The following is a 25,925-nucleotide window of genomic DNA, read 5'->3' as shown; positions in this document are numbered from 1 at the left end:
AATTTTCCTGTCTACAGCACTCCAATTGTGACAACCCAGTCCTGATGATGGTCCGCATTCAATAAGGACCGAAACGTCGTCGACTTCACAGCGCAAATTATAGGCGCATTCTGTTGTGACAAAAAAATTGCGATGTGTATTATATAAAGTCGTTTTGAATACTGGTCACTCGTTGAGCTAGTCACTATATATATCACCCTGCTCACCTGCGCCGTTTACCGCTGTTCACTCACCTTCACTTGCGTCGCCACCTTTCACTTGTACATATTGAGCACCAAGTTTTATTGGTTGTCATCTGATTTATCCATTTACGTGCTGTACATATTTCCTGTGGCATGAATTTATTTTCATAACCTTTGATTATAAAGAAACTAAAGATCATTTTTGGATTTAAAAACTTGTGAATAAGTGTACTTTTTCTGACCTTTGTAATGCCCTGTGCATGCAATATAAATTGTCTTTTTTATTTATACCTGTTGGGATAATGTTTTTGCTTTGAACCTTTGAACCCCAATCCCGATTGGTTTATGGGTCACACTCCTGTTCTCTCTTACAAAACTAGGGAAACTTGAGGCACACTACAAAATAGTCTATGACTAGTACCTATACACCACCAAATTAAAAAAAGATATTCCCTACCACATCAGACCTCTGCTGGAGAGAGTGTGTCCTCCTTGGCGCCTCCCGCCACATATGGTGGGATTGCCCAACCATCCTGCCATTTTCGGATATCTGATCCCAGACACCCCAGATTTTACGCTCCTAGGTTTTCGAGACCCTTGTTTGAAATACCAAACTGCAGCAGACAGGCCATAATGTGGCTATGTTTAGGGGCAGCTGAGAAGGCCATAGCCGCAACCTGGAAGAAGAAAGAGGCACCAGCCTTAACACAATGGCACGCATGTCTATGGCACGCACCCATCATGGAATGCTTGAGCGATATTTTTCGGGATGAGTTTAACATTTTTAAATATGCCTGGGAACCACTGGTCAGCTACTTATCTAAAGGTCTTCCTTTAACCACCTGCCCTTCGAGAGCCAGGGCACTGCATCTTTTCCAATTCGGATTGGTGTTGCAGCTCCTACCAGAACCCACTCCAACGCTTAAGTCGCAACCCCATGTCACCCAGGGTCTCAACTAGGCCAAGTTATTTTATGTTTATCTTTTCTTTTATTTACCGGTCTTTGATATTTCTAGTTTTGGGTTCCTCTCTGCATCGCATCTCCCTTGGCATATATAAAAGTAGTGATAGTATGACAATTATTTAGGGAGGATTCAGCCTCACGATATATGGGAGAAACAGGGGGGAGTAGGGAGGGTTTAGTTCAAGGGAAAGGAATGAAAATGAGTTACAGGATCCCTGGTACTACATTAAGTAACATTCAAAGAATTGTCTCCTCGACTTATTTGTCCGAACCTGTACAAACAAATAGTTACTCATTGTTTACAAGCAATGGCAATAATTGAATGTATTACTATGTGTAAGACTTTTTTAAAAAACAATAAAAATAAGTTTTCCCAAAAAATAAAAGAGAAAATAAATAAATAAAATCACCTGGCTCATGTCCATGACTAAGCCCAACGGTGAACATGTGTTCACCTTTCTTTTAGGATGGCTCTATATAACAGAAACATATGATTTTATAACAAATACATTTAAGAACGAAAGCATCACCATAAATATTACAAAAGAAAGGGACAATCTCAAAGGGAAAAGGATCTGATGTAACAGAATTGGTGCTTGTGAAGGGCCATGTATAATAGCGTGTAGTATTGTTTGTGGTAGAGAACACTTGTAGCACTGTTAGAAAACTGCTTTAAATGTAGGTAGTTAAGCAATTTTTTAATTGCAGTTTTGCAAGGATCTGAATCATAAACAATATCTGATAATAGAAAGTTAAGAAACGAATGAGGGCATGAGAAAAAAAAAACTCCTTCACTAACCTTGAACTGAAAATACACAGAACAAGCATTTACAATGCAATGGTTTTGCCTTTGTTAAAGTTAGAGCTATTGGCATTGCTCTTGACATTATTTTTATTTATGTTTTTTTTAACATAAATAAATGGCATTGTCATTTACAATGCCACTAGCTTTATCTCTCGCAAATGACACACACAAACACACACAGAGCCCCCACACACACACACCCACACAGAGCCCCCCACACACACAGCCACACAGAGCCCCCCACACACACAGCCACACAAAGCCCCCCACACACACAGCCACACAAAGCCCCCCACACACCCACACAGAGCCTTCCACACACACCCACACAGCACAAGCAGGCAACAGGGGCACACGGAGGCTCAAGCAGGCAACAGGGGCACACGGAGGCACAAGCAGGCAACAGGGGCACGAAAACGGAGGCACAAGCAGGCAACAGGGGCACACGGAGGCACAAGCAGGCAACAGGGGCACACGGAGGCACAAGCAGGCAACAGGGGCACTTGGAGGTACAAGCAGGCAACAGGGGCACACGGAGGCACAAGCAGGCAACAGGGGCACACGGAGGCACAAGCAGGCAACAGGGGCACACGGAGGCACAAGCAGGCAACAGGGGCACACGGAGGCACAAGCAGGCAACAGGGGCACGAAAACTGAGGCACAAGCAGGCAACAGGGGCACGAAAACTGAGGCACAAGCAGGCAACAGGGGCACGAAAACTGAGGCACAAGCAGGCAACAGGGGCGCACGGAGGCACAAGCAGGCAACAGGGGCACACGGAGGCACAAGCAGGCAACAGGGGCACACGGAGGCAAAAGCAGGCAACAGGGGCACGAAAACTGAGGCACAAGCAGGCAACAGGGGCACGAAAACTGAGGCACAAGCAGGCGACAGGGGCACGAAAATGGAGGCACAAGCAGGCAACAGGGGCACACGGAGGCACAAGCAGGCAACAGGGGCACACGGAGGCACAAGCAGGCAACAGGGACACACAGAGGCACAAGCAGGCAACAGGGGCACACGGAGGCACAAGCAGGCAACAGGGTCACGAAAACAAGCACAAGTAGGCAAAAGGGTCACAAGCAGGAATTGTAATTTAGACGGGGCTGAAGTGGAGAACGGTCAGTAGGGAAGTAGTGCGGCTGGTGCAGTGGTACCAGGCCGAAAGGTGAGAGGGGCTGTCTGCACCCCAGTTTGGACAGTTTCCACTACCTAACAGGGATTGGTGGGAGGGGGGCGTACTTCTTGCTTGCTTTAGGGCTGTTACTTCGGGGACGCAGTGCACGCTCTTGCCTGCTGCCTGCTGCCACCGGGACACGACAACAGGCAGGGAGAGTACAGGGAGGGGACAGGCAGGGAGGGGACAGGCAGGGAGGGGACAGGCTGGGAGGGGACAGGCTGGGAGGGGACAGGCTGGGAGGGGACAGGCTGGGAGGGGACAGGCTGGGAGGGGACAGGCTGGGAGGGGACAGGCTGGGAGAGGGCAGGCTGGGAGAGGGCAGGCTGGGAGAGGGCAGGCTGGGAGAGGGCAGGCTGGGAGAGGGCAGGGAGGGGGCAGGCTGGGAGAGGGCAGGTTGGGAGAGGGCAGGCTGGAAGTGGACAAGCTGGGAGAGGACAGGCTGGGAAAGGTCATGGAGGGGACAGGCTGGGAGAGGGCAGGCTGGAAGTGGACAGGCTGGAAGAGGACAGGCTGGGAAAGGGCAGGGAGGGGACAGGCTGGGAGAGGGCAGGCTGGGAAAGGGCAGGGAGGAGACAGGCTGGGAGAGGGCAGGCTGGGAGTGGGCAGGCTGGGAGTGGGCAGGCTGGGAGTGGGCAGGCTGGGAGATGACAGGCTGCGAGAGGACAGGCTGCGAGAGGACAGGCTGCGAGAGGACAGGCTGCGAGAGGACAGGCTGCGAGAGGACAGGCTGCGAGAGGACAGGCTGCGAGAGGACAGGCTGCGAGAGGACAGGCTGCGAGAGGACAGGCTGCGAGAGGACAGGCTGCGAGAGGACAGGCTGCGAGAGGACAGGCTGCGAGAGGACAGGCTGCGAGAGGACAGGCTGCGAGAGGACAGGCTGCGAGAGGACAGGCTGCGAGAGGACAGGCTGCGAGAGGACAGGCTGCGAGAGGACAGGCTGGGAGAGGGCAGGCTGGGAGAGGGCAGGCTGGGAGAGGGCAGGCTGGGGGAGGGCAGGCTGGGGGAGGGCAGGCTGGGGGAGGGCAGGCTGGGAGAGGGCAGGCTGGGAGAGGGCAGGCTGGGAGACGACAGGCTGGGAAGCAGAGAGGGTCTTACCTGAGAAGTCTGCCAGCGCGGGGACAGGCTGGGAGAGGGCAGGCTGGGAAAGGGCAGGGAGGGGGCAGGCTGGGAGAGGGCAGGCCGGGAGAGGACAGGCCGGGAGTAGGCAGGCTGCGAGAGGGCAGGCTGCGAGAGGACAGGCTGCGAGAGGACAGGCTGCGAGAGGACAGGCTGCGAGAGGACAGGCTGCGAGAGGACAGGCTGCGAGAGGACAGGCTGCGAGAGGACAGGCTGCGAGAGGACAGGCTGCGAGAGGACAGGCTGCGAGAGGGCAGGCTGCGAGAGGGCAGGCTGCGAGAGGGCAGGCTGCGAGAGGGCAGGCTGCGAGAGGACAGGCTGCGAGAGGACAGGCTGCGAGAGGACAGGCTGCGAGAGGGCAGGCTGGGAGAGGGCAGGCTGGGAGAGGGCAGGCTGGGAGAGGGCAGGCTGGGAGAGGGCAGGCTGGGAGAGGGCAGGCTGGGAGAGGGCAGGCTGGGAGAGGGCAGGCTGGGAGAGGGCAGGCTGGGTGACGACAGGCTGGGAAGCAGAGAGGGTCTTACATGAGAAGTCTACCAGCGCGGAGCTCTCCGGGGCGCAGAGCAGCAGCAGGGCCCAGCAGAGCAGGGCGGAGGGCGGGAAATAATGGTGTGGAACCTTTGTTTCCAGCAGGCATCCTGCACAGAAAGTGGATTGTCCTCTAGGTGCTTCTCAGTCGTGTCTTTGTTATAACTAAGGCCTCATTTAGGCTCCAAATGGTGAAGCCTCTCCTCTTCCATAATGAGATGTGGGGGAGAGAAGAATGCGAGAAATGACGCTCAAGTCTGAAGCACCAATTTGTCATGGATAACAGTGGTATATGCCGCTGAGCAGCCACGACACACAGCCTCAGAGCCTTTACATACAGGCAGGGTGTTGTATGTTGATGGTGCTACATAAGAAATCTCTGTTCTCCACGCCATCCAGGTTACTTCACCGGCCCTCAGAAGATGTGTTCATTAATACGGTGAGCTCTGGATAGGACAGGAAGAATGGTATGCCGCAGGTCAGGCTAGCATCTGTCACCCACAATAGAAGGGCTGCAACGTCTGATATGTGGTTGTTGTTTAGATCATTAAGAGGCATGCATGGAAAAAGGCCTGGTTAAGTGTAATATAAACAGTAGATTAACACAAGTAAAATGTAACTACAAAAATATTCGCTTGTCGGGAATCCTGTTTCACCAATGTGATAAAATAAATTGTACGTACCTCTTTACAGCATTCCCAAAATACCAGCACATTCATATAATCTCAATAATACAGATAGCCCCTCCTATTCTGACACAAAGTTACCATGGGCTGGTTCCAATAAACTCCACGAGTCGAGGAACACTCAACAACATTGCCCTGAAACTGGGGAAATATATTCTGTAGATGCAAAACGTCAACTACAAACGCGCATTTATTAGTGGTGCGAAGCTCAAGTTCTCTAACAAATACCAACAATCTACAGACGTCAACACGCTGGTGCTCTTTTAAGATTTTTAACTATCACGAGCTCCGACCAACCACCAATACTTTGATAGAGATTGCTACATTTTGTGGATAACATTTTGACAGAATATAATTATAGAATCGAGGGAAATCGGGAATCCTGGCTACGGCAGACTACCCTCCCGAATGAATTCTGCGGTTTACAAATACACATGTCACTAAACTATATGAGTCTTGGGTGTTGCAAAAGGCCCTTACCGTGACAGCAAAAAGATTACACATTTTAAAATCTGTGTTTAAGAGTCTAACTTCATTTTAAAATAAAGTAGCGACATACCTAGAGTAGCCAGTTTCTCTTTGTTTTCAGCAGAGGTTTCCGGGAACCAGAGCGGTTACTTGAAGCGTGGACTGCGGGGGGGCGGGCACTTCCGGCCGGCCGCGCTAGGATTGGCCGGCCGGCTAGTCACTTCCGGGTCGCTGCGGGCAGCGCGGCGGCCCGTCAAACATTTTGACAGAATATAATTATAGAATCGAGGGAAATCGGGAATCCTGGCTACGGCAGACTACCCTCCCGAATGAATTCTGCGGTATACAAATACACGTCACTAAACTATATGAGTCTTGGGTGTTGCAAAAGGCCCTTACCGTGACAGCAAAAAGATTACTAACAGGAGCAGGAAGGCAGGTGCCGGCAATGCCGGACCATATTCGGGGGCGTTCCCGGCTTTCGGCTGACGTCGCGTGACGTCAGCAAAAGCCAAAGAATCTCGGGAACGCCCCCGAATCTGGTCCGGCATTGACGGACAGGCCCCTCGTCCAATGGCTAGGCTCCATTTATGGAGCCAGCCAATGAATGACGAGGGCCGACCCAAACCCACACTACAGTTCTCATTAGGTTTTCGCCTGCGCGAAAAAGCTGCGCAGAGCGCAGCTTTCGCCAGGCAAAACCTAAAAACGAGGTTTGTTTTTAGAGGCTATGGAGAAGGAGGCAAATTCACAGATATCCCAAATCTGAACAAAGGAGCTACTTAGCAGGCAATGGTCAGCAGCTTAACCAACAAACACACTTCTTAATTAGCACCCAGCCAAGGCAAGGCAGTCCAAAGAACAGCACTCAGAATGCAGGTCAATATCCAAACTAACCATGTTTGTGTTTTACAATTCCTATTTTTAAAATGCAATTTTTTCTGAATCTAGCAAGAGGTGTCGTGCCACAAAATTCTAAAAATGTATTTGTTGGTTTCAAAATGTTTGTTCAAAACAATGGCAAAGAAACCTTCAATGAATAACACCATACGGTTAACGCTTCTTTACAGAACTAAATGAGGTTAATCTGATTACACAAATCTCTTCAACTGCTGTAAAGGAGCACACTCGAACAACAATACAACTTAGTCTGATCGCTGAAAAACAACCCTTCAAGTTCAGATTCTGGCAGCCTTGCTAAAGAAACCTGCTGAAAGCAAGAATAAACTAATGGTGTTTGCGAGGTTAAGTGAACAGATTTGGCAGAAATCCATGTTAAGTAGCCATCCTGCAAAAGCAATGTACAAAACCATTATATGTAAAACGTAAACATGAAGATTTGCGAAACATGAAAATGTAGCAACGTTTTTAAGGAAATAATCTTTAATGGAGGACAACTACACAGCCTGGCGATGAGAATACACATCCGTATTAACCTGGATAGAATGTGGAGAAGTATTCTTTGATGGTCAATAACCCTTACGTATTTTTAAGGGTGCTTAAATGCGGGAAGCATACCAGCTTAAAGCAATGAGCAAAACATCTACCTAGGATGGCAATGTTTCTACGGTCCCTAAACTAAAGATTCCTATCAAACTACAGAGGCCTGAAAGCACTGCTTCAACTACTAAAGAACGGCTCATTATGTAAGGTAAACAGACTAGACCGAGAAGAAATATTTCATAAGCTATAGAAGGGTTCCACTGAATAGATGGGCACAGCCTGTTGCATGGCTATGGAGTTAAATGCCTGAGTAGGAGAATGCGGTGAACCAGGATATGGCTTTTTGATATGGGTATACCATGGAGAATGAAGGAAATAAAGGAGTGAGGTCCTATTACACGCGATGTGACGTACAAAATAAGGTGCTTGGAAGTCGAGTGAGCAATAAATGTTCTTACTGTAGAGATGGCAGTGGAAGGGGGATGCCAGAGAGTGAGATCTTTCAGTTAAAACTCTGATGAGAGGGCAACCAAACATGCCTCAGACGTGATTGGGATAGGAGAGATCCAAAAGGAACTAAGCTAGGAAACATTCAACAAAATCCTGTGAGGGCTCGGTTGGAGACTGAAGCAATAGACTGAAGAACCGAGAAGTAGATTTTGATCCTAGAAGTTCAAGGCTATAACCAAGTACAGTAGACCTTGATATCCTATTCAAATGTGTAATGGATAAAGGGTAATCATTAGTGATTGTGACCAGGGTTATTTTCTGTTCTGATGTGGCTGAATTATCACGGACAAGAAAATAGAAGGTAGAGTGGACATAATCAGTTCCTCATTATATAAAAGAAGGGAAGGTTAATAACAATGTTGGTGCAAGGTTTTTCATAAGAGGGTAGCAGATGGACTTATTTATTCAAAGTTTTATATAGCGCGAACAAGATCCTTACAGATATCAGAGCGCTTCACAGAGACAGGGTAGGGGCAGTAGGAATGAACAGCGGTAATGGGAGCAACGTAGTAGTCACTAACATGATAGGATAGTAATAACATACTTAGAACATATCAATGTACAATCAGGTAAAGCAGTATCATGATAAGATAGTAATAATATACATAGAACATAACAATGTACAATCAGGTAAAGCAGTAATATAAGACAGCACAAGTCATTGATCCCACTACAGAGGTGTTCAGGTACACCTTGGGTGTGTGGACGGTTTATACCAATGTTCTGGTATAGAGGGAGCACTGAGTGGGGGCATCGGGAGGGTGAATCAGTGATCCACGTGTATCATATCATGGTCGGTAGTATGAAGGTAGCGTAGTAGTGCCCCATCAAGTAGAGGTATACTGCCAAAAGACAAGGTGTGCATTGAAACAGTGCAATGCTGGGTCTCTGATCCAGCACCTATAAGGTTCAGGAGATCTTGGCCAGTAGGATGGTTTTCACCTCTTTCTTAAAGAGTGCAGTGGAGGAGATACGCCTTGTTTCAGGAGGGAGCGCATTCCAGATCCTGGGTGCCATTCCTGAAAAGGAGCGCTTGTAAGTTTTCTCTTTCCGGAATCTACGAGGTTTCAGGAGTAGATTTTTTGAGCTTCTATTGGATCTCGAACCTCCTGATATAGACAACTTTTGAGCGAGGTAGTTGGGTGCATTGTGGTGCACCACCGCGTGTGTCATAACTGCAATTTTTAGCTGTATTCTGGCTTCAATAGGCAGCCATTTTAGGGACTTTAAGTCTGGGGATATATGCGAATGTTTTCTTGAGCCAGTAATGAGTCTTGCGGCAGCGTTCAGGGAGGCTCTTAGGGGTGCTGTTGTGGATAGCGGGAGTCCGCTGAGGGCCACAATTCCGTAGTCTATTCGAGGGATGACTAACGCTTGTACAGCAGTTTGGAAGTCTTCAGCAGGGAGGAAGGGTTTAATTTTCCTCAGTGTGTTGATTTGGAAATTAGCTGCTTTTGTGGCTTTGCTGACATGCTGCTGCATGTTGAGCTTGGCGTCCAGTGTGATGCCTAGAGATTTCGCTGAGTCTACGATGGTGGGTTGGACATTGAGTGCTGTAAGGTTGTTGAGCCATGTTTGGGTGGTGGAAATTTTCTCCGGGGGTGAGATGAGTAGGAACTCAGTTTTCAGAGCATTTAGTTTGAGGTGGTTATCGGCTAGCCAAGATTGAGTGTTAATAAGCGTGGAATTCAGATGTTTGATATCTTCCGGGGATTGAAGCTTTAGGTACAGTTGTGTGTCGTCAGCGTACATATGGAATTGGACATTGGAAGCTTGGAGCAAGGTGGCGAGCGGTTCCATGACGAGGTTGAACAATGTGGGGGAGAGTGAGGATCCTTGTGGAACACCTAGATCTGCAGGCACAGGTGAAGATAGCACATTGTCGATCTTGAACTTCTGAGACCTGTTGTGAAGGAAGGACGAAAACCATTTGAGAACTTGAAACTTAGACAAAGCTTATTTGGGCACAAGCCCCGAGTTTATATTTATGAAATGCAAATAATGATCGAATTAGTTGACATGATGGGAAATGAGCAGTTGTGCTCAAAAAAGCAAAATGGGGAGAAGCAAGGGGGGCGGAACGGAAAAACAGTTTGAGAGTATGCGCCTCCATATAGGACATGGCAAGTGCGTGCACAAAATAATGGTTTCCCTTAGGTTATGTTTGTATATGCCTTTGACTGTTCCATCTCAGCTGTCCCCCGGTAATGCTGTAGATGTCAGTTTGGCTGAAGGAACATATCTATTTCCCGACATCCAGTTTCTACATGCAGAGTGTCTCTTTCCTGTTTTGTGTTGTGGTTTATGCCACCTTACAACCAGGTAGCCTAGACTGAATATGTCGTTTAGATCCACACTGTCGGCCCTGGATGCAAATAAAAACTTGCTCATTTTCCGGGATACAACTCAGACTGGGCATTGCGTTTATTGAGTTTCAAATATCCAAAGATTTCCTGAGGTAATCTTGGACTGCTCTACTTGGTACACTTCAAGAGCCTTCCTCAAAAGACAGATAAATCTCAGAGTGCAAGGAGCAAAGAAAGAAGAGAAAGAGAATGCACTGTAGCTGTAAGTGTACAGGTACATTTCATCAGAGCATGGTGTAGGGTGCACAAACTGACAAAGAATATGCAGTGTGAATAAAGGTAAGCAGCGAGTATCTGCAGGGGAAGAGTGCAGGTGACAATGTTGGCTGAGAGTGTGTAGGGTAGGTACATTAGGAGCCTGGCTAGTGGTGATTAAAGTGTGACTGAGGATCTGTGAGAGCGTAGATGCGCTTACAAGGTGCAATGAAGTGGACTGACAGTATACTTCATATGGCCATGGGTGCGCAAAGAAAATAATTGACATGAGTGCACATACCACAAAAGAGGGTGCGTAGTGAGGTTCATATGTTCAGGGAATGGCCAAGAAGGTGCAGGGCATGACCCAGGGTGTGGAGATTGAGAGTCAAAAAATGGGGCAAGGGTCAGGGCTTATCTTAAAATACTATAAAGTTGGTAGGTCCGAATGTTAATGTGGCCTTCTAAAATTAGTTGTATACGTAGCTGAGAAAACATCTTAATTTCTACCACCAGTCAGAAAAAGATTTTTACCAAGTAGAGTGGGAATTTCATAACAGAAAAAAGTCCTGATTTTATTAATCTACGAAAGATGTCAGGCTGAGTGAAGCTGCTGAGACCCAAACGTGAACATGAGATCAAGGTAATTGGAGTGTCACCAGACTGCAATAGGCATATCAGGAAAGGAACTTCTGAGAAACTGAGAAAAAGGCAGTTTGATGCTGGGAAATCACTTGCAAGACAGTGAATAAAACGGAAGCAAGCTGCTGATTTTAGTGCACAAGTGATTTTGTACACTAAGCAGTTATGGATGCTATCAACTCTTGTAAGTGACTAAACGGATGGAGGAGCATCACCATTAAATGCAAGGTATTCAAGGAAAACTTCCTCTTGATATTCCACGGTTCAAGTAATACTTTTGGGGCACCATAAAGAAGAGTTTACAAAGTAGTATAGTATGTGAAGTTGTTATGAAAGGTAGATAGTGTAGAAGAGAAGGTATAAGTAAAATTACCTTTACAGACCTCAATCAACTTGATCACTAAAATATAGAAGGCTATGTACAATTCTGTCAAGGAATGGTAAGGAAACCAAGAGGCAAAGAATAGTTTTAGTAGACACTCAAGAGCTAAAGGTACTCTACATTACCACTTGGCATAACCAGGCATTCCGGTATCTATCAGACATGTATTTGAGAAAAGATACTAAGTGCTGCTTTGTGAAAGCTACTGGCTCTTCTAATCAGCTCAAGAACCGTAGTAATCGTCCACATTCATGCTAACTGCATTCTGGTCACCTGGACAGGACTGATCCGTCAAATAATGGTGCAAATAATGGTGCGACCAGGCTCTGGAATCTAAGCAACCCACAGCATTCTATCTGCCCTCTCATGCAGGTCATTTCTTGGGTAAGGATAATTTTCGGTGCTGCTTGACACCTTATTACCAATAGCAGATTTCAATTCATTCTTGGCATTCACTTCATTGTCATGTTCAGATGTTGCCTAAGGGATCCGAACAACTCTCTATGCTTCACATCAACTGCATATTAACCCCATAAGGGATAAGCAATCAGAGTATGAAAGGGTTTTCGGTGTCTGGGTATATCTTAGGAGACCCTAGCATATCACATTTGGTTCACCCTTAGAGGAATTTGTCTTACATGTACAAATGATCTCTAAGAATCGAAATAACTCGCGGTATGCACTGTTTTCTCATCTTCAGGTATGCCAAGGAACAACAAATTCTCATAGGACTTTAAGAACCTTAGTTAGCTGATGTTCAATGAAATAGAGCTAAACTGATGCCAGCAAGGAGGATGGCGTAAGATACAGGGTCTAGTTGCAATGTCTTGATTGTTGTGGAGCACCGACACAAAGCACCTGACAGCACTGGTGGATACTGAAAGATATTGCTGTGGATTTTTCACGATTCAGTCCGGTGCCTGAGAATATTGAAAAGGTGAGAAATCTCTTGGAATATCCAGTATCCAACAGAAAGAGCCTTACTGAAGGTAAGAAGCATACTCTTTTGTTCCACACTAACAGGGCAGAGGTGGAATCTACTTTGTGAGTGCACACTTCACATACTTTACTCCTCCAAAGTGTATCAGATCAGATTTATGGTAATTTTACTTACTTTGGGCGTTGAAGGGAAATCAATGTATAATTTCAGAAACGTTTACAACTGAAGTCCTATTGAAGAATGGCAATTCTAAAAGACATTTCCCTTGAAGAGGCTTTCAGCCTTAAGATAAATAAACTGCTTCGACCCAACTAGACAAAAAGATTGATCAAGCAACAGCTGTAGCTTGTGGTCATTGTTCCGGTTTAAAGTAAACTTCAGTTTGCCCCCATTTTCTTATTTATGACACGGGATGGACTTAAACTGGGGTGACCTATGCCAGCCTGACTATTAGACTACCTCTCAAGAATTTGCTTAAACCAAGAATGTTTTATTTTTTTGTTACAGGAAAGATGTCGCGCAACAAGTTGTGACAGTGCCTGGTTAGAAACTATGACAATATTTTGGTTAATAGCTATGTTAATGGGTCATCTGTTTAGAACAAGACAGGCTGGATTTCCATGTAGTGGCTATTATCAAATTAGAGATGCCCAGTTTAAGATTTCTAAACAAAAACCTTGCTATAGTTAAAATACATCAGGGTGTTTAGATAGAAAGCACAGTAAACTACGGTATGTGCAGAAGCCTGCTTACTGCTTCCCACCACATGCCAACTCAGAGCAATTCATATATTTTATTAGAACAGAATACATATCATAAACGGACACCCATTTTATATCAGACAAATTGCCTAGATGATAATTACTGGTTCTTTGTGACAAGGTTGCCTTTGGCATTTTTATTTAATGTTTTAGGAATTGTGTATCACGTTCACACAGACCCCCTCATCCTGCTTGAAAGTCTAATCTGAGCACATGAAACAAGGGGATAATACACCAGTCTAATGAATACCCTCACAATCTATGTAGCACGCAACATTGAGTTGGTCTGGAAAATGTTTATTTGATGGTTAAGTAATAATTAATTCATAAAAACAAAATGTAATTAGAGTTAAGTCGTTTAGAGAGAAGAAGATAAGCTATTTATTAGTACTGCCAACTCTTCCAGTTGGGAGTGATTTTTTTTTTACATGCAAGGGCAATATTTAAATGTTCTGCCCGAATATAGTTTATTAGGCACTATTTATCATAATTAACAGCCTATCTACTGAAGAGATGTTTCTGCTCTGTTGAAATTGTACAGGAATTATCAATGAGATCTTAATCTTCCTCAAGACGAGGGAAATCGAAGCTGCTTTAGCATTAACAATGAGGTCTCATCAACCTTTTTTTTTCATTTTTATGGGGGCTACTTATGGACTGCAAATTCTTGCATGTGGGTTTGTGTCTTTGTATGAAAGTGAACTTTTAAAATACCAGCTTGTTACTGGAGGAGCAGAGCATGCTGGCAGCATGGGTGAGAGACTGAGAGAATGTCAGTGTTAGTGATTTGGAAGAAGGAGTGCAATATTTGATGGGAAGTATAAGATGCTAGAATGGTTATTCTGCGACTAAAGAAGTGTCTAGTTTCGATTAACAAAATACAAAAAGCAGATCATGTTATTGAAATCTGCGACCAGCCTTTTCTTATTAGGTTATGATAAGCTATTTATATAGGGAGAATATGTATATATGTTTTATATAGCAGACATATAGGTTTAAATTATAATGCCTCAGAGGCATTGTTCGCGATTGAGCGCCACCTGTTTGTAGACCCTGCGTTTATCACTAATTCTTAAGACGTGACAGAGGAGTGGCGACTATAGACACCAAATTTTTACTTGACTCGTGCTGCAAGTGTAGCCACCATCTCTTGCTTCAGAATACATTTGGGGTTGTCCTCCTTTCAACTGTCCCTCCAGGCTGCTCTCCAGATAAAGCTTCTGTGTAGGGATGCACCTCACATCAAAGTAGTCTCCAGTCTGGAGCACCCACAACAGAGGCACAAAAAGGTGTAAGGTTTCTGCACTTGTCTCATCAGCCCAACTGAAAGTGTGATCCAGGAAGATCAAGGTCCTGGCATAACCTAAAGTTCCTCATTCACCCTGCACAACAATTTTCAGCTCCACCCCTAGCCATCTACCAAAGGGCAGTGGTTCAGGAGGTCTAATCAGCAGCCTCGTGCTAAAAAAGTCTTGATTAATTTTTAAAGGGAGCCCTGTCAACATCCTCCTCACAGCAGTGTCTGTATCTCCAACCTCGAGCCACTGGAATGTAGACAATACACTTCCACTGTCTGGGAAAGCTGTCCACACCCTCCATCTTGTGCCATTTCAAACCGGGGATATTCAAACGAATCCCACTCTTTTTTGTAATTAACACTGTGAGCCAAACAGGAGGATGAACATCAGAAGACATTCAATCATCTAGCATTTTGTGTTACATACCCATATATTTTCACACATTGATATGATCTTGAAATCAATGTTTCCTTTCAGCACAGCCTAAAGCTCTCAATATTACCCCATTTATGCATCCAGCAATTACTTTTTGCTTCCAACCCCCTGAACTGACCGGGCTAGAGCGGTGATCTAGCAGTATCCTAGAAGTAGACAGACTGTCAGATTCTTGTGCCTATTAAAAATACCTAATATAGCACTGTCTTCTCATACGCATAAAGTTGTTTCTTCCTACCATTTTAGATCCTCAAAATGCATGCTACTTCAAAAAACAATCTCTATATTCCTAAACAAGAGCATAAAAAACGAACCTTCACTTAAAGCGTCCAACTGTCACCTATCCATTTTTCTTTCAAAATGCCCTCTCCTTCCTTTCCATCCTCTGTAGGCCCCCTTTCTCTGAGCAAAAACGAATCTAAGTGAAATGAAATATTAATTTACAAATGCGCACGCTACTACCCAAGGGTGTATAGGCACGGGACTCTACGAGGTCGCTGGCCAAGACACATGAGCAGTATAATTTAAAAAAAAAAAAAAGGTTTTCAAGTTTTTCCTGAAAGCAAGCAGGTCAGTTTCCCTCTTTAAAGATAATGGGAGACTGTTCCAAATATGAGAGATGCTGCCTATGAAGCTTCTCCCTCCCCAGCGAACTCTATTTGCTCTTGGAATGATCATGTTGGATGTTGATTCTGAACGAAGGTGTGTGGGCTGAATGTACCAGTGAAAGTTTAGCTTGGAAAAATCAGGTCCTTCTCCATGAAGAGCCCTGAAAGCAATTCATACAGCTACTAAATAATATGCGTTTCTCTATGGGTAACCAATAAAGAAGCGGATGAACACCTCATACGTATTCTTTTTTGTTTGGTATGCCCAACAATAGGCCTGCAGCCGAGTTCTGCAAAATCTGCAGCTTCTTAAGGCTTTTCTTTCTAATATTCACAAATAGTGCATTGGTGTAGTCTATTTAGGAAAATACCAATGTGGAGACTACCGTTTTTTGCAAAGCTTTAGGTTTGAAAGAGAATTTTTTTGTAGTTTTATGGTAAAAAAACAGGAGGCAGAGATAATTGCATTAACATGCCCTTCAAAGGTCAGCTAGCTGTCAAATACTACTCCAAGGTTCTTTACCTTCGTAACCGAAGAAGGAAATTTGCCTAGTTAAGAAGGCCACCAATCTTGGGACCAGAATGAACTATATTTTCCAAAGAGCAGTACCTCGGTTTTACCCGAGTTCATCTTTAGACAGTTTTGGGCCATCCATTTCCAAATCTCCTGCATGCAGAGATGGAAACGCCTTGCTGTATCTGTAGAGTTTGATGATCCGGAGACCACTAATTGGGTATCATCGTTATAAGGAACTACAGTGAACCCGAAAAATCTAATAAGTTTGGCCAAAGGGGCCACATATATATTGAAACGGGTCGGACTAAGAAACGAGCCCTGGGGAACACCAAATGGGAGAGAAAAATAGGGGGAGTTTAACTTGTCTGCTGCAACAAACTATTCTGTCTGACAGGAGCGATTTAAAAAGGGCACATATACCAATGTCTGCAAGCCTGTTTAGTAGGATATCATAGTCTACAGTGTTTAATGCTGCCGATAGGTCTAATAAGATCAGCATGGCACTGCCACCACCATCCAGCGTGAGTCTGATTTGTTCAGATACAATTACCAAGCCAATTTCGTGCTATGGCGTTTCCCAAAACTGAATTGACAAGGGTCTGGATGGCTGTTGTCTTTGATAAAAGTGGTTATCTGAGAGATGATGGTTTTTCAATTATTTTAGCAAGGGGGTAGTCTCGAGATTGCCCAATAATTATTGGGGTATGTGGGATCTAGGTTCGTGTTTTTTTAGCAGAGGGAAGATAGATGCTATCTTCCAAAGACTTGGAAATTGCCCTAGCTTGATCATTTGATTAAAAGTTTCCGTTATGTAGCCTGAAATTGTTGCTGATGCTAGATGTGTAATTTTGGGAGGGCATGGGTCTAAACGGGATCCTGACTTAGTTTGCAAAAAAGTGTTCTGATTTACTCAGGGGAGAGTTCAGAAAAGACAGTTAAGAGTGGCCTTATGTTTGTTTCCTTGGATTGGGGCCCTGTTTGATAGTTCGCCCAGTTTGCAGAATTGGAAGAGAAAAGATTAAAAACAGAATTCACCTTCTCTTCAAAAAAGGTAGCCAAAGAGTTACATACGGTCTGGTTAAAGTCATGATTTAGTTTTACGGGTATTTTAGATAACTGTTTAACAGTGGCAAAAAGTTATTTTGAAGAGTTTTACGACGCTTCTGTTTTTTGGGTGAAATATAAGATTTTTTTCTTTGATGATCATATCTTTGTAAATGGCTAAGATGCTTTTGTATTACTCTTGCTCATAACGTCGCCTCCATTTTCTTTCCCGTCTGCAACATGCTTGTTTTTGAAGTCTTAGGTTTGACCCTGCTGCTCCTGTTGAAATTAACAGGTGCTATTCCATCTATAGCTTTGTCCATCCAGCCATAACTGATATAAACGGACTGTTTTATCCGAGTCGGTCATGGTCTGATCGCTGTCAAGACTGCTTCTAGCTCTTCCGCTCTATCAGTGTGCCATTTACAGGAGGGCCTATAAGTCGAGGTTTATTATTTATTGCGGTGTGGGGGGCTAATTTAATGATGAACATAAGGGCCTGATGGTCAGACCATGCCAAAGAGAGGACTGTCTATGTTGAAAGATAGGGACAGTCGGAAACAATGACATTGAGTCGATGACCTGCTTGATGCCTTATAATCCTAGTCTAAGCAACATGTCGGAGAGATCTGATGCTTCCGTTTTATCAGGATTTTCCAAGTGCAAATTGAAATCCCCCAATATTGTTTAGTCGGGAGAATCGATTTTTAGGTCTAAAAGCTGGGAAAAGGTGGGTAGAAAGGCTGTACAGGAGCCTGAGAGGACGATATCGTAGGATCCCATTAAATGTATAATACTTAGTAAGTTGTAGTTTAGATGCCATTGCTTCTAGTTCTTTTGAACTGTAAGGTCTGTTAAGGACCCTGTAAAAGAGTGTTGATAAATTACGGCAATGCCTCTTCCTTTTTTTCCTACCCGGTCGAGTCTGTGAATCAAATAATTTAAAGGTACTGCTGTGGCTAGGTCGGGACCAGCCGCTGCATCGGCCCATGATTCGGCAATAAATGGCATAGCTAAATACGGAGCATCTAAGAAATCCACAAATTCAGTGGCGTGTTTCACCAAGGATTGCACGTGTATAAGAGCACATCAAAACTGCTTAACGTCCGGGGCACTCTTTACTTCTGGTGATCTGAGGCGGTTTATTTTAAGATTTAGTAGGGTGCAGGTACACTCTAGACAAGGCACAGAATTCTCGCAGTTGGTGACGGACAACACAGTGATGTTACATAACCTACCTGGATTAAGTTCACACAGCTCGTCCATCGAGTATCTGCGAAACATTTGGGGCTATGTAGACAAACCGCCATAGTGGCTGGGGCTGACGCGTTCTGGGTACTGACTAGCGCAGAAGGGCTTGCCTTCGGCATGCCTTTGGTGCGCCAGCGGGGCGCCCGCTGCGTGGACACGCTCTATCGTATTTAAAAGCTGGCATCGGCAGGGGGCGTGTCTTGGGCGTGATGAGACAGCTCTGAGAGTGCAGGCTAAAAACGATTGAGGGAAAATAAAAATTCAAACAAGGGTCCAGCAACCCCACGTGTTGTGCCGCAAGCTCCCTTGAGGCAGGCACTACTGGTATAGAAAAACAAACTAAAAGAAAAAGATTAAAATCAAGTGAAAGCATAAAAACAATCATAAATTCCTTAACAGTTTAAGAGTCAGAGCCCTTTCTAAGATGGTGTAACTAATGCGCTGGGAGCCTGGCAACTCCAACACAGCAATGAAGTGCTTACAAGGAAATCAAACAGTCTACTGCCGTCTGCCCTTGTTGAGGCTGCATGGACGCGATCTAGCGTCGTATTTAAAGGCCTTCATCATACATTATTTGGTGAATCTTTATTTTTGTATTTCTGCCCACAACTCATTTACAAGATCACAACCACTCCTCTCTCTGAAAGTCATACCCCTGTAATTTAACAGTACCGAATCTCCTCTAGATCATCCTTTAATCCCACCAACCATCGGCATGACCTTATATGGTGCCCGTCCCAAACTAATGATCACAACTAACTCCTATTAATTTAATTTACCACAAAGAAACTGGAATGAATGGATAGAATTGTTTTCTTGTGCACCCAAGACTTAGCCCAAAAGCCAATATTAATGGTCGCTAACCTTGGGCTCCAGAGTAGCATGCTGCCCAGCATAAAGTGCTTCAATGCCTCGTCAGGTATAATAAGCGTGATATAAATGCAATTACAATACAATAGATTGTCTTGTTTGCTAAAGCATGGGGAAGGATTTCTCTTCTATTCGTTCAAATGAAAAATCTCTACAGCTTTCACATTAGCGTCCTCCAACCATTCAATGACTTAATTATTCAGATTAACATTATCCAACAAGCAACTAATCAGCTGCCTACATTTAGTAAGTGATAAAGGATTATATTCAGATTGAATCCTTTTATGAATTAAGGCATGCTTGCACAGAGCATCGCATCACTTAAATAAATGTTATGATGCATTAGAATAAAGTGCATTAACCACTATAATACAATGAAATTAGGTTTACTGTATAGCATTAAATACAATTATTTAGCACATATTGTTTTAACCCCTTGGGCGCGGGCGCGATTCTGCGCCTGTGCGGCGTTTTCCGTAGTGGGCGGGTTCATGACGGCCCCCAGCCGTCATCAGCACACGCCCACCGCGGTGCATGACGGACAGGGGCCGTCATCAGCACCGAAGGGGTTAAACATTATCTACTCAAAGAGCCCACAATTCAGAAGCCCCTCAGAACATGTTTACTTCCTCAAGCCTACAAATAGCACAAAAGCAGGTCTGGTTGGCAAAGAGGGCCAACCAACACTGAAACACTTCCCTGCTCTAGTACAGCAGCACCTTTCGCCTATTACCAGTGGCCAGTCTACCTCTGCTCATTTGCCCTGGTCTGATGTTTGAGGGAGTGTAGTGTCATTTTCATGGAATGCCTGTTATAACTAAATGTAAAGTTTATCTAATTTCATTTGCACCTATAAAACTATCGAACAGCATAAAAAAACACATACATACACACAAATACAACCGATGCCATCAAACTGCTCTCAGCAGCATTACCAACAATTCTCAGGCAAGCCACAAAGCCTGACACAAGACTCAAACTATCTTTAATGAGCAAGGCACTGACCTCAAATGTTGGCTCAACTGATAAAGTCTTCCGGCCAAACACTGAACACCTTGACGTGTCAAACGTTCCTTGTGTATTGCCGTTGTTAAAATGAGAAATTAAGGAGAAGATTGTAACAAACACCATATGTTCTATTGTGCACTGAACCACTGCAAAAGGGTCCAGCGCAAAGAATATGACATTGTAAGTTGCTCACTGACTGAGTGCTAGACTCTGTTGGTCGATAACGATCCATCGAAAATAGTACTCCTTTTAACAGGGATGGCTACAATATTACCGTTAGCCAGGCAATTTTACCCCACTAACGATTAGTAGCAGCTGTTTTAATAGTAGCGAGGTTCAACCCTTTTAACTAAAGAGTTAGTGGCAGCAATAACAAGTATGAGATGGGGCAAAGCACCAGAAAGTGATGGTTTCCCTGCTGCTCTGTACCATAATTTCTAGATATGCTCTTGGAGAGACTCTTGGAAACCTTTATGGAGGTGCAGAATACCAAAATACTGCCTATCAACAACCCAAAATCGGATACGGTCTATGTAAGTGAGATCAGGACCCATATGACTGCATCTCACGCTATTCACAGGATATCCCTCGGGATCATGTTCCCGCTATTTAAAACTTTATAATTAAATAGTGAAATCTACATTTTGAGCAGAGTGTTAGCAAACAGGTTGATCAGAAAGGTGCAATCCTGGTGCACCATGCCCGATGTGGGTTTAACGTGACTTGTAGCTGTAACCACAGTCTGTACATGATTTAGTTACTTCATTTATTTTGGTTCAAATTTAACACATCAGTTCTTTGTTAAGCACTACAAACAACATAGATCATACATGTTCATACTTCAAATAACTACCAACTTTTACATGTCTTGTACTTATCGACATACCCATGTTTTATGTAAATCTTAACTTATCTACTAATGTTAACGTATTCCCTTATGTTCCAATCTATCTGATTTGCTGTAAATATTATGAAAATGCATGCCTAACTAAGATAGTCCGCATCGCTGGGATGACTCGCACATATTCTGCCCTTGCTGACATCAGCGGAGCCATATTACGCAGTAGCGGAGCTAAACATGGAAAAGCCTTTGACACCATATAGTACTATATGCGTGACTTTTAAGGCTGGAAATAACCATTATACATTTGGCCGATAGCCAGGGTACAGACAGGCTAGGTGGTATCAGATAGCTGATCGAATCGAGGAGCACATGACAAGGCTGCCCACATTCACCTTTTAACCCGAATTGTGAAGACACTGAGATGAAGATTGAAGTCAGTGCTGCAGGAATATGGATCAGAACAGCCTCCACCACAAATACTGCGTCCATGTATGCAGATGATACATTCATATACCTTTGCTGCCCCAGAGGAATCATTGCCAATACTAGTAAGGGACCTGAATTACTGTGCAGTAATCTCAGGGCTGTGCACCAGTTCGGGGAAAACAAAGTTTTTCTCATTGGGGAGGACTGTCTAGGCTAACTTGTGAGGTACATTCAGAGGTTGGGGGATGCACTTTGAGGTAGGATGTTTCCAGTACTTAGCCATACAGTACATGAAGATTACTAGTAGGTTAGAAAAGTTCTGTGCAATTCTAGAATACTTTATGCAACTGCCACCTGCCACAATCTTGGTGTTTGTTGTTTTAGAATGTTGAAAGTGCAAATCAAAATCAAAAATAACGTTTTCTAAACGAAAAGAAAATAGCTGTGCCGCATGCAGGTGCATTTTCCTCTATACCTGTGGAAGAAAATACCATCAAAAGCAGCAACACACACAAAACTGTGTGCACATTCGCCAACCAACATCGAACTAAGTTAGCAGTAAGCTAGTTATGCAAATTTTGGGTCTTTGCCCATTCGAGATTGCTCCATATTTGAATGATTTGCAGAACTCTGGCACCAAGGAACTTGCAGCACATTCGGACAAGCAGATAATGAACTGGGCTGTTCACTAGTACAGAAGCTGTACAGAAGGGACAGGGCAGTCAGATGGACACTGGGTGTGGCTACAAGGGTACTAAGCATCAAGTTGAAACTTCTGAGAGTAACCACTGTGGTTCGCAGGTCACTCTACAAGGGGCAGCCTAAAGGGAATGAATCCGTTCTGAGATGTCACATGGCTAGGGAATAGTGGAGGTAGCCAAGAGGCATTCCAGACTTAATAAGGGATGTATTATAATTGTGGCACTCAAAGTGACGGCAGGCTAACTGCCCAAACATAACACCAGCGTGCGTAGCGTACTGTTCAGTGTGGGTGATAGTTGTCGCAAGTTGTTCTGAGGATGGCCAGGATACTAGGCATGAGTAAGTACTCAAATCCCAACCAACAGCCAAAGCTATCTGGAACCTGGCATGGTGGATGGTAGCAAGTTGAATGGCATACAGGATAAGAGCCCTAATCAGACTATGTTTGGTGCATGAGCAGCAGAATTTCACAGAGTTATACCTGGAGTCTACTGTAACAGTGTAATTGCTACTACGAAGGATACCCTGTTCTCAGTATGATGCTATGACTAAGTGGATGAACCAGAGGAATATAAAGTGGGATAAAGAAAATACTCAAAAAGTTGTGCTTGTTGAGGAATCACCTTATAGGCCAAGGGCCATTCAAGGCTGTGCTCACAAAAGCATAACCACCACTAGAGTAGACTGCAAAGAAGAGGACTTCCCTCAGAAGATGATTTTGAGTTCTCCCTCTAGCTGACAATTTGTACTAGTCACCAGTAAACTCTCTATAATAATGTGCCAATGCAGCCCATACCCCGCTCCAAGTGCTTGCCTTTTACGTGATCTTTTCATCCACCCCGATTATTTTTTCCACCATAAAAAGTTTTCCTGGATACGATAATTTGGCCCCTTACAACCTCATTAGGTTTGCCTAGAGCCAGAAACACCATGGTCCACTCACTTGGAGAAATGCAGGAGAATTCTGTGCCTCAGCAGCCAATCTTCACCTATTCATCTTCTAAAAGGATCCAATCCAAGACCAAGACGACGGATCTTATATTGAGCACATTTCATCTGCCTTCATAATGTTTCTCGCTCAGTGTTTATTTATGTATTCTTCTAGAGAAAATATTCCATAGTGTCCCATATTATCCACTCCTACCCACACATTCAGATGCCAAAATGTTCGGATCACAGTACACAGACCCCAACAAATTCCACACACTTACTTTAACATTTGTTCTACATTACGATTTCCCTGCCTCACTCAAATTATCTGATATAGAGAATGACCATTTTCCCCAGGTTTTGTTGTTGTCAAAATGTGAAGGATAGAAGACATCCACCTTTTCCAAATCTAAATAACCTCTCCTTAAACACATGTTCATAGGGAAACTTTATGAGACAGTATAATGTTCTGCTGTTTTCTTTTCTGATGTCATACTTTCAAACCGTTCTATCTTAAATGGGGCATATATGATGCTTTTCAAGTGCATCTATATTAAATATGGCATATCTGATGCTTTTCAGTGCACTCAGTTTACGGCTGATGTTATGGATAATTATTCTTCACATTGTTATGGACTTGCTAGATAGGAGTCTTACAGTAATTAACTCATTCACACAACCTCTAGATCTACTCTCTTTTTGACCGGATAGTTTAATATACTCTCTGTGCACTCTATACATTACCACAATGTTTGACGTGACTTCCATCTGTAATCACAGTCTGTATATTATGTATTTATTTATTCTGGTTCAAGTGTAACACATCAACTCTTTGTTAAACCATATGTATAACACGATTTTTAATCATAGCTGGTCCTACTTCAATGAACTACCAATGTTTGCACTCCTTGTACTTATCCACATACCCCACTGTTTGATGTAAATTTTAACTTATCTACCAATGTTAACTAATTCCCTTTCGGATTTGCTGTACATATTATGAAAATGTATGCATAAGATAATCACCTCTCTATGTACATTAGTTATATCCTTTTTTTTTAATTAGTCAACACATCTCTCACTACAGTACCGCAATACATTGTACAATGCATTGAACCCCAAGCGGTTTGAGTATGAGCTATAGAAAACAGTACATAAATACGCAAGTGTGCAAATGGGTGGGTTTAGGATTAGGTGACATAAAAATTAAAAAAAGATCGACCGATAATACATACACAGTGTTTATCCTGAAAAGCCAGTAAAGACTTTGTGGCTGGGGTCCCCCTATGTCATGACTAAGTGGGGATTGTTTGACTTTAGAGAAGTAGGGTAATGGTTACAGTAAAAGCTTGTTTAAGGTTAATGTTCTATATGGTTAACCTTGCATAGGCATACTGCATTTGGGCTTGGTTGGATATGTTGCTGTATTCACAATTCTAAACCTGTTGAGTCTCCGAGAAGGATTGAGCAAGTTGATTACAATTATCCCATAGATGTCAATGTTTGGAGTCTGCTATTACGGTGATTCCTTCATTTATGGAGGTTTTTAAGTTGGAGGGTAAGAAAAACAATTCTAAGTGGAAGGGGTACACAAAATATGAGGCCGAGTCGGGAGTTATAGCAAAGAAGTTGGGTGGCAGTTTTGTTTGGGGTAGGTCGTTAATGACGATGGAACATGTTTGGGATGGGGTCTCCTAGAGATTCTGGCTCTTGGTCAGAGTGGGGCTGCTAAAGGCTTGGCCTCTTTTATTGGCTGGAGGTTTTTTGGCATGTGATATGTTTTTCAAAGTTTATTTTGGTTCAGTTCTGTTGTAGGATACTTTCGGGATTAAGCCCCTTTTTTTATTATGGATTATTCCACTCCTCTAGGTTTGCGGGGATTGGTAAAGATGCAAGACTCAGCTGCCGGTCGGGGTTGCAAAGAACGGTTACCGGTGGGTGCAGGGTCCAGTGGGGTGCAGTCCCAGACACAGCCACAGTTGGCGCTGGCCCGCCTCCCTCGGACTGCACGGGGCAGTGTGTACACACACAGACAGATGACAACCTAGAACTTGTGTGTGCTGCTGTTGCAGAGTCCAGGCGCCTCCCTTCCCACTACTCCTAGCCCAACAGAACCCCTGTCCCCGGCTGACCTGCTCTGCAGCGGCCTCACTGCGGGCACCCCTTTCGGAGCGAGTCCTAGAGGAGATAAAGTGAGAGGGCTCTGCGGCCGGGGTTGCGGTGTTGCTGCGAAGGGAGCGCCGGGTGTTCACCATACTGCCGGCACGGGTTGCGCTAAATGCCGGGGCCTCTCACTGCCCGGGCTCTCTCAGCGCCATTCCTCTTTCTCTCGGGCTGCTGTCAAGCGGCGCTGCCACTGGGGGTCGCTACAGCCAGTACCGCGGGCCGGCCGTTACACTCTCTCTATTGGCAGAAGCAGAGGTTTCCGCAAACACAAAGGCTCAGCCACTAGACCAGAGACATAGAAGAGCGGACAACGCTGGCGATTGCATATGGAAGCAGCGGCCATCTTAACAACTCCGCTTTGAGGCTGCTAGGGCGGTTGGAAATGTACAACTACTGAATTTGACAAAAATAAACAGAGCCGGGATAGTTCGCTTTGAAATGCTTTTTTTTTTGTAACTCCCTGCACATTGCGCTCTTCAAACGCATGTCAGATTTTTTAGTGATTTAAAATACGCTTCTGATAGTGACATTGTTCATCAAAACGAGGAAGAAAAGTCCTCATTTTTGTTTGAGCATTTTGCTCCAGGAAACGTCCTAAAATCGATGGTGTGAGGTACATTTAAAGATGGCTTCTTGTCCTACGATCCGTCCAGAGCGATCC

General features: G+C 44.4%; 1 protein-coding gene across 3 annotated transcripts in view; it reads right to left on the bottom strand.

Moving 5' to 3' along the window:
- Positions 1-25,525, bottom strand: part of ATAD2B (ATPase family AAA domain containing 2B) — a 974,520-nt gene extending 948,995 nt beyond the window's left edge. For all 3 annotated transcript variants that reach the window (XM_078647713.1, XM_078647714.1, XM_078647715.1), the window contains exon 1: positions 25,231-25,525. In XM_078647713.1, coding sequence (XP_078503839.1) covers positions 25,231-25,353 — 123 coding nt within the window. In that variant the 5' untranslated portion in view covers positions 25,354-25,525. The remainder of the gene's footprint in view (positions 1-25,230) is intronic.
- Between the last annotated feature and the right edge of the window lie 400 nt (positions 25,526-25,925).

The sequence above is a fragment of the Lissotriton helveticus genome, chromosome 6 (assembly GCF_964261635.1).
Source record: "Lissotriton helveticus chromosome 6, aLisHel1.1, whole genome shotgun sequence".
Taxonomy (NCBI): Eukaryota; Metazoa; Chordata; class Amphibia; order Caudata; family Salamandridae; genus Lissotriton; species Lissotriton helveticus.
Note: the sequence above shows the minus strand (reverse complement) of the source record. Positions and strands in the feature narration are given on the sequence as shown.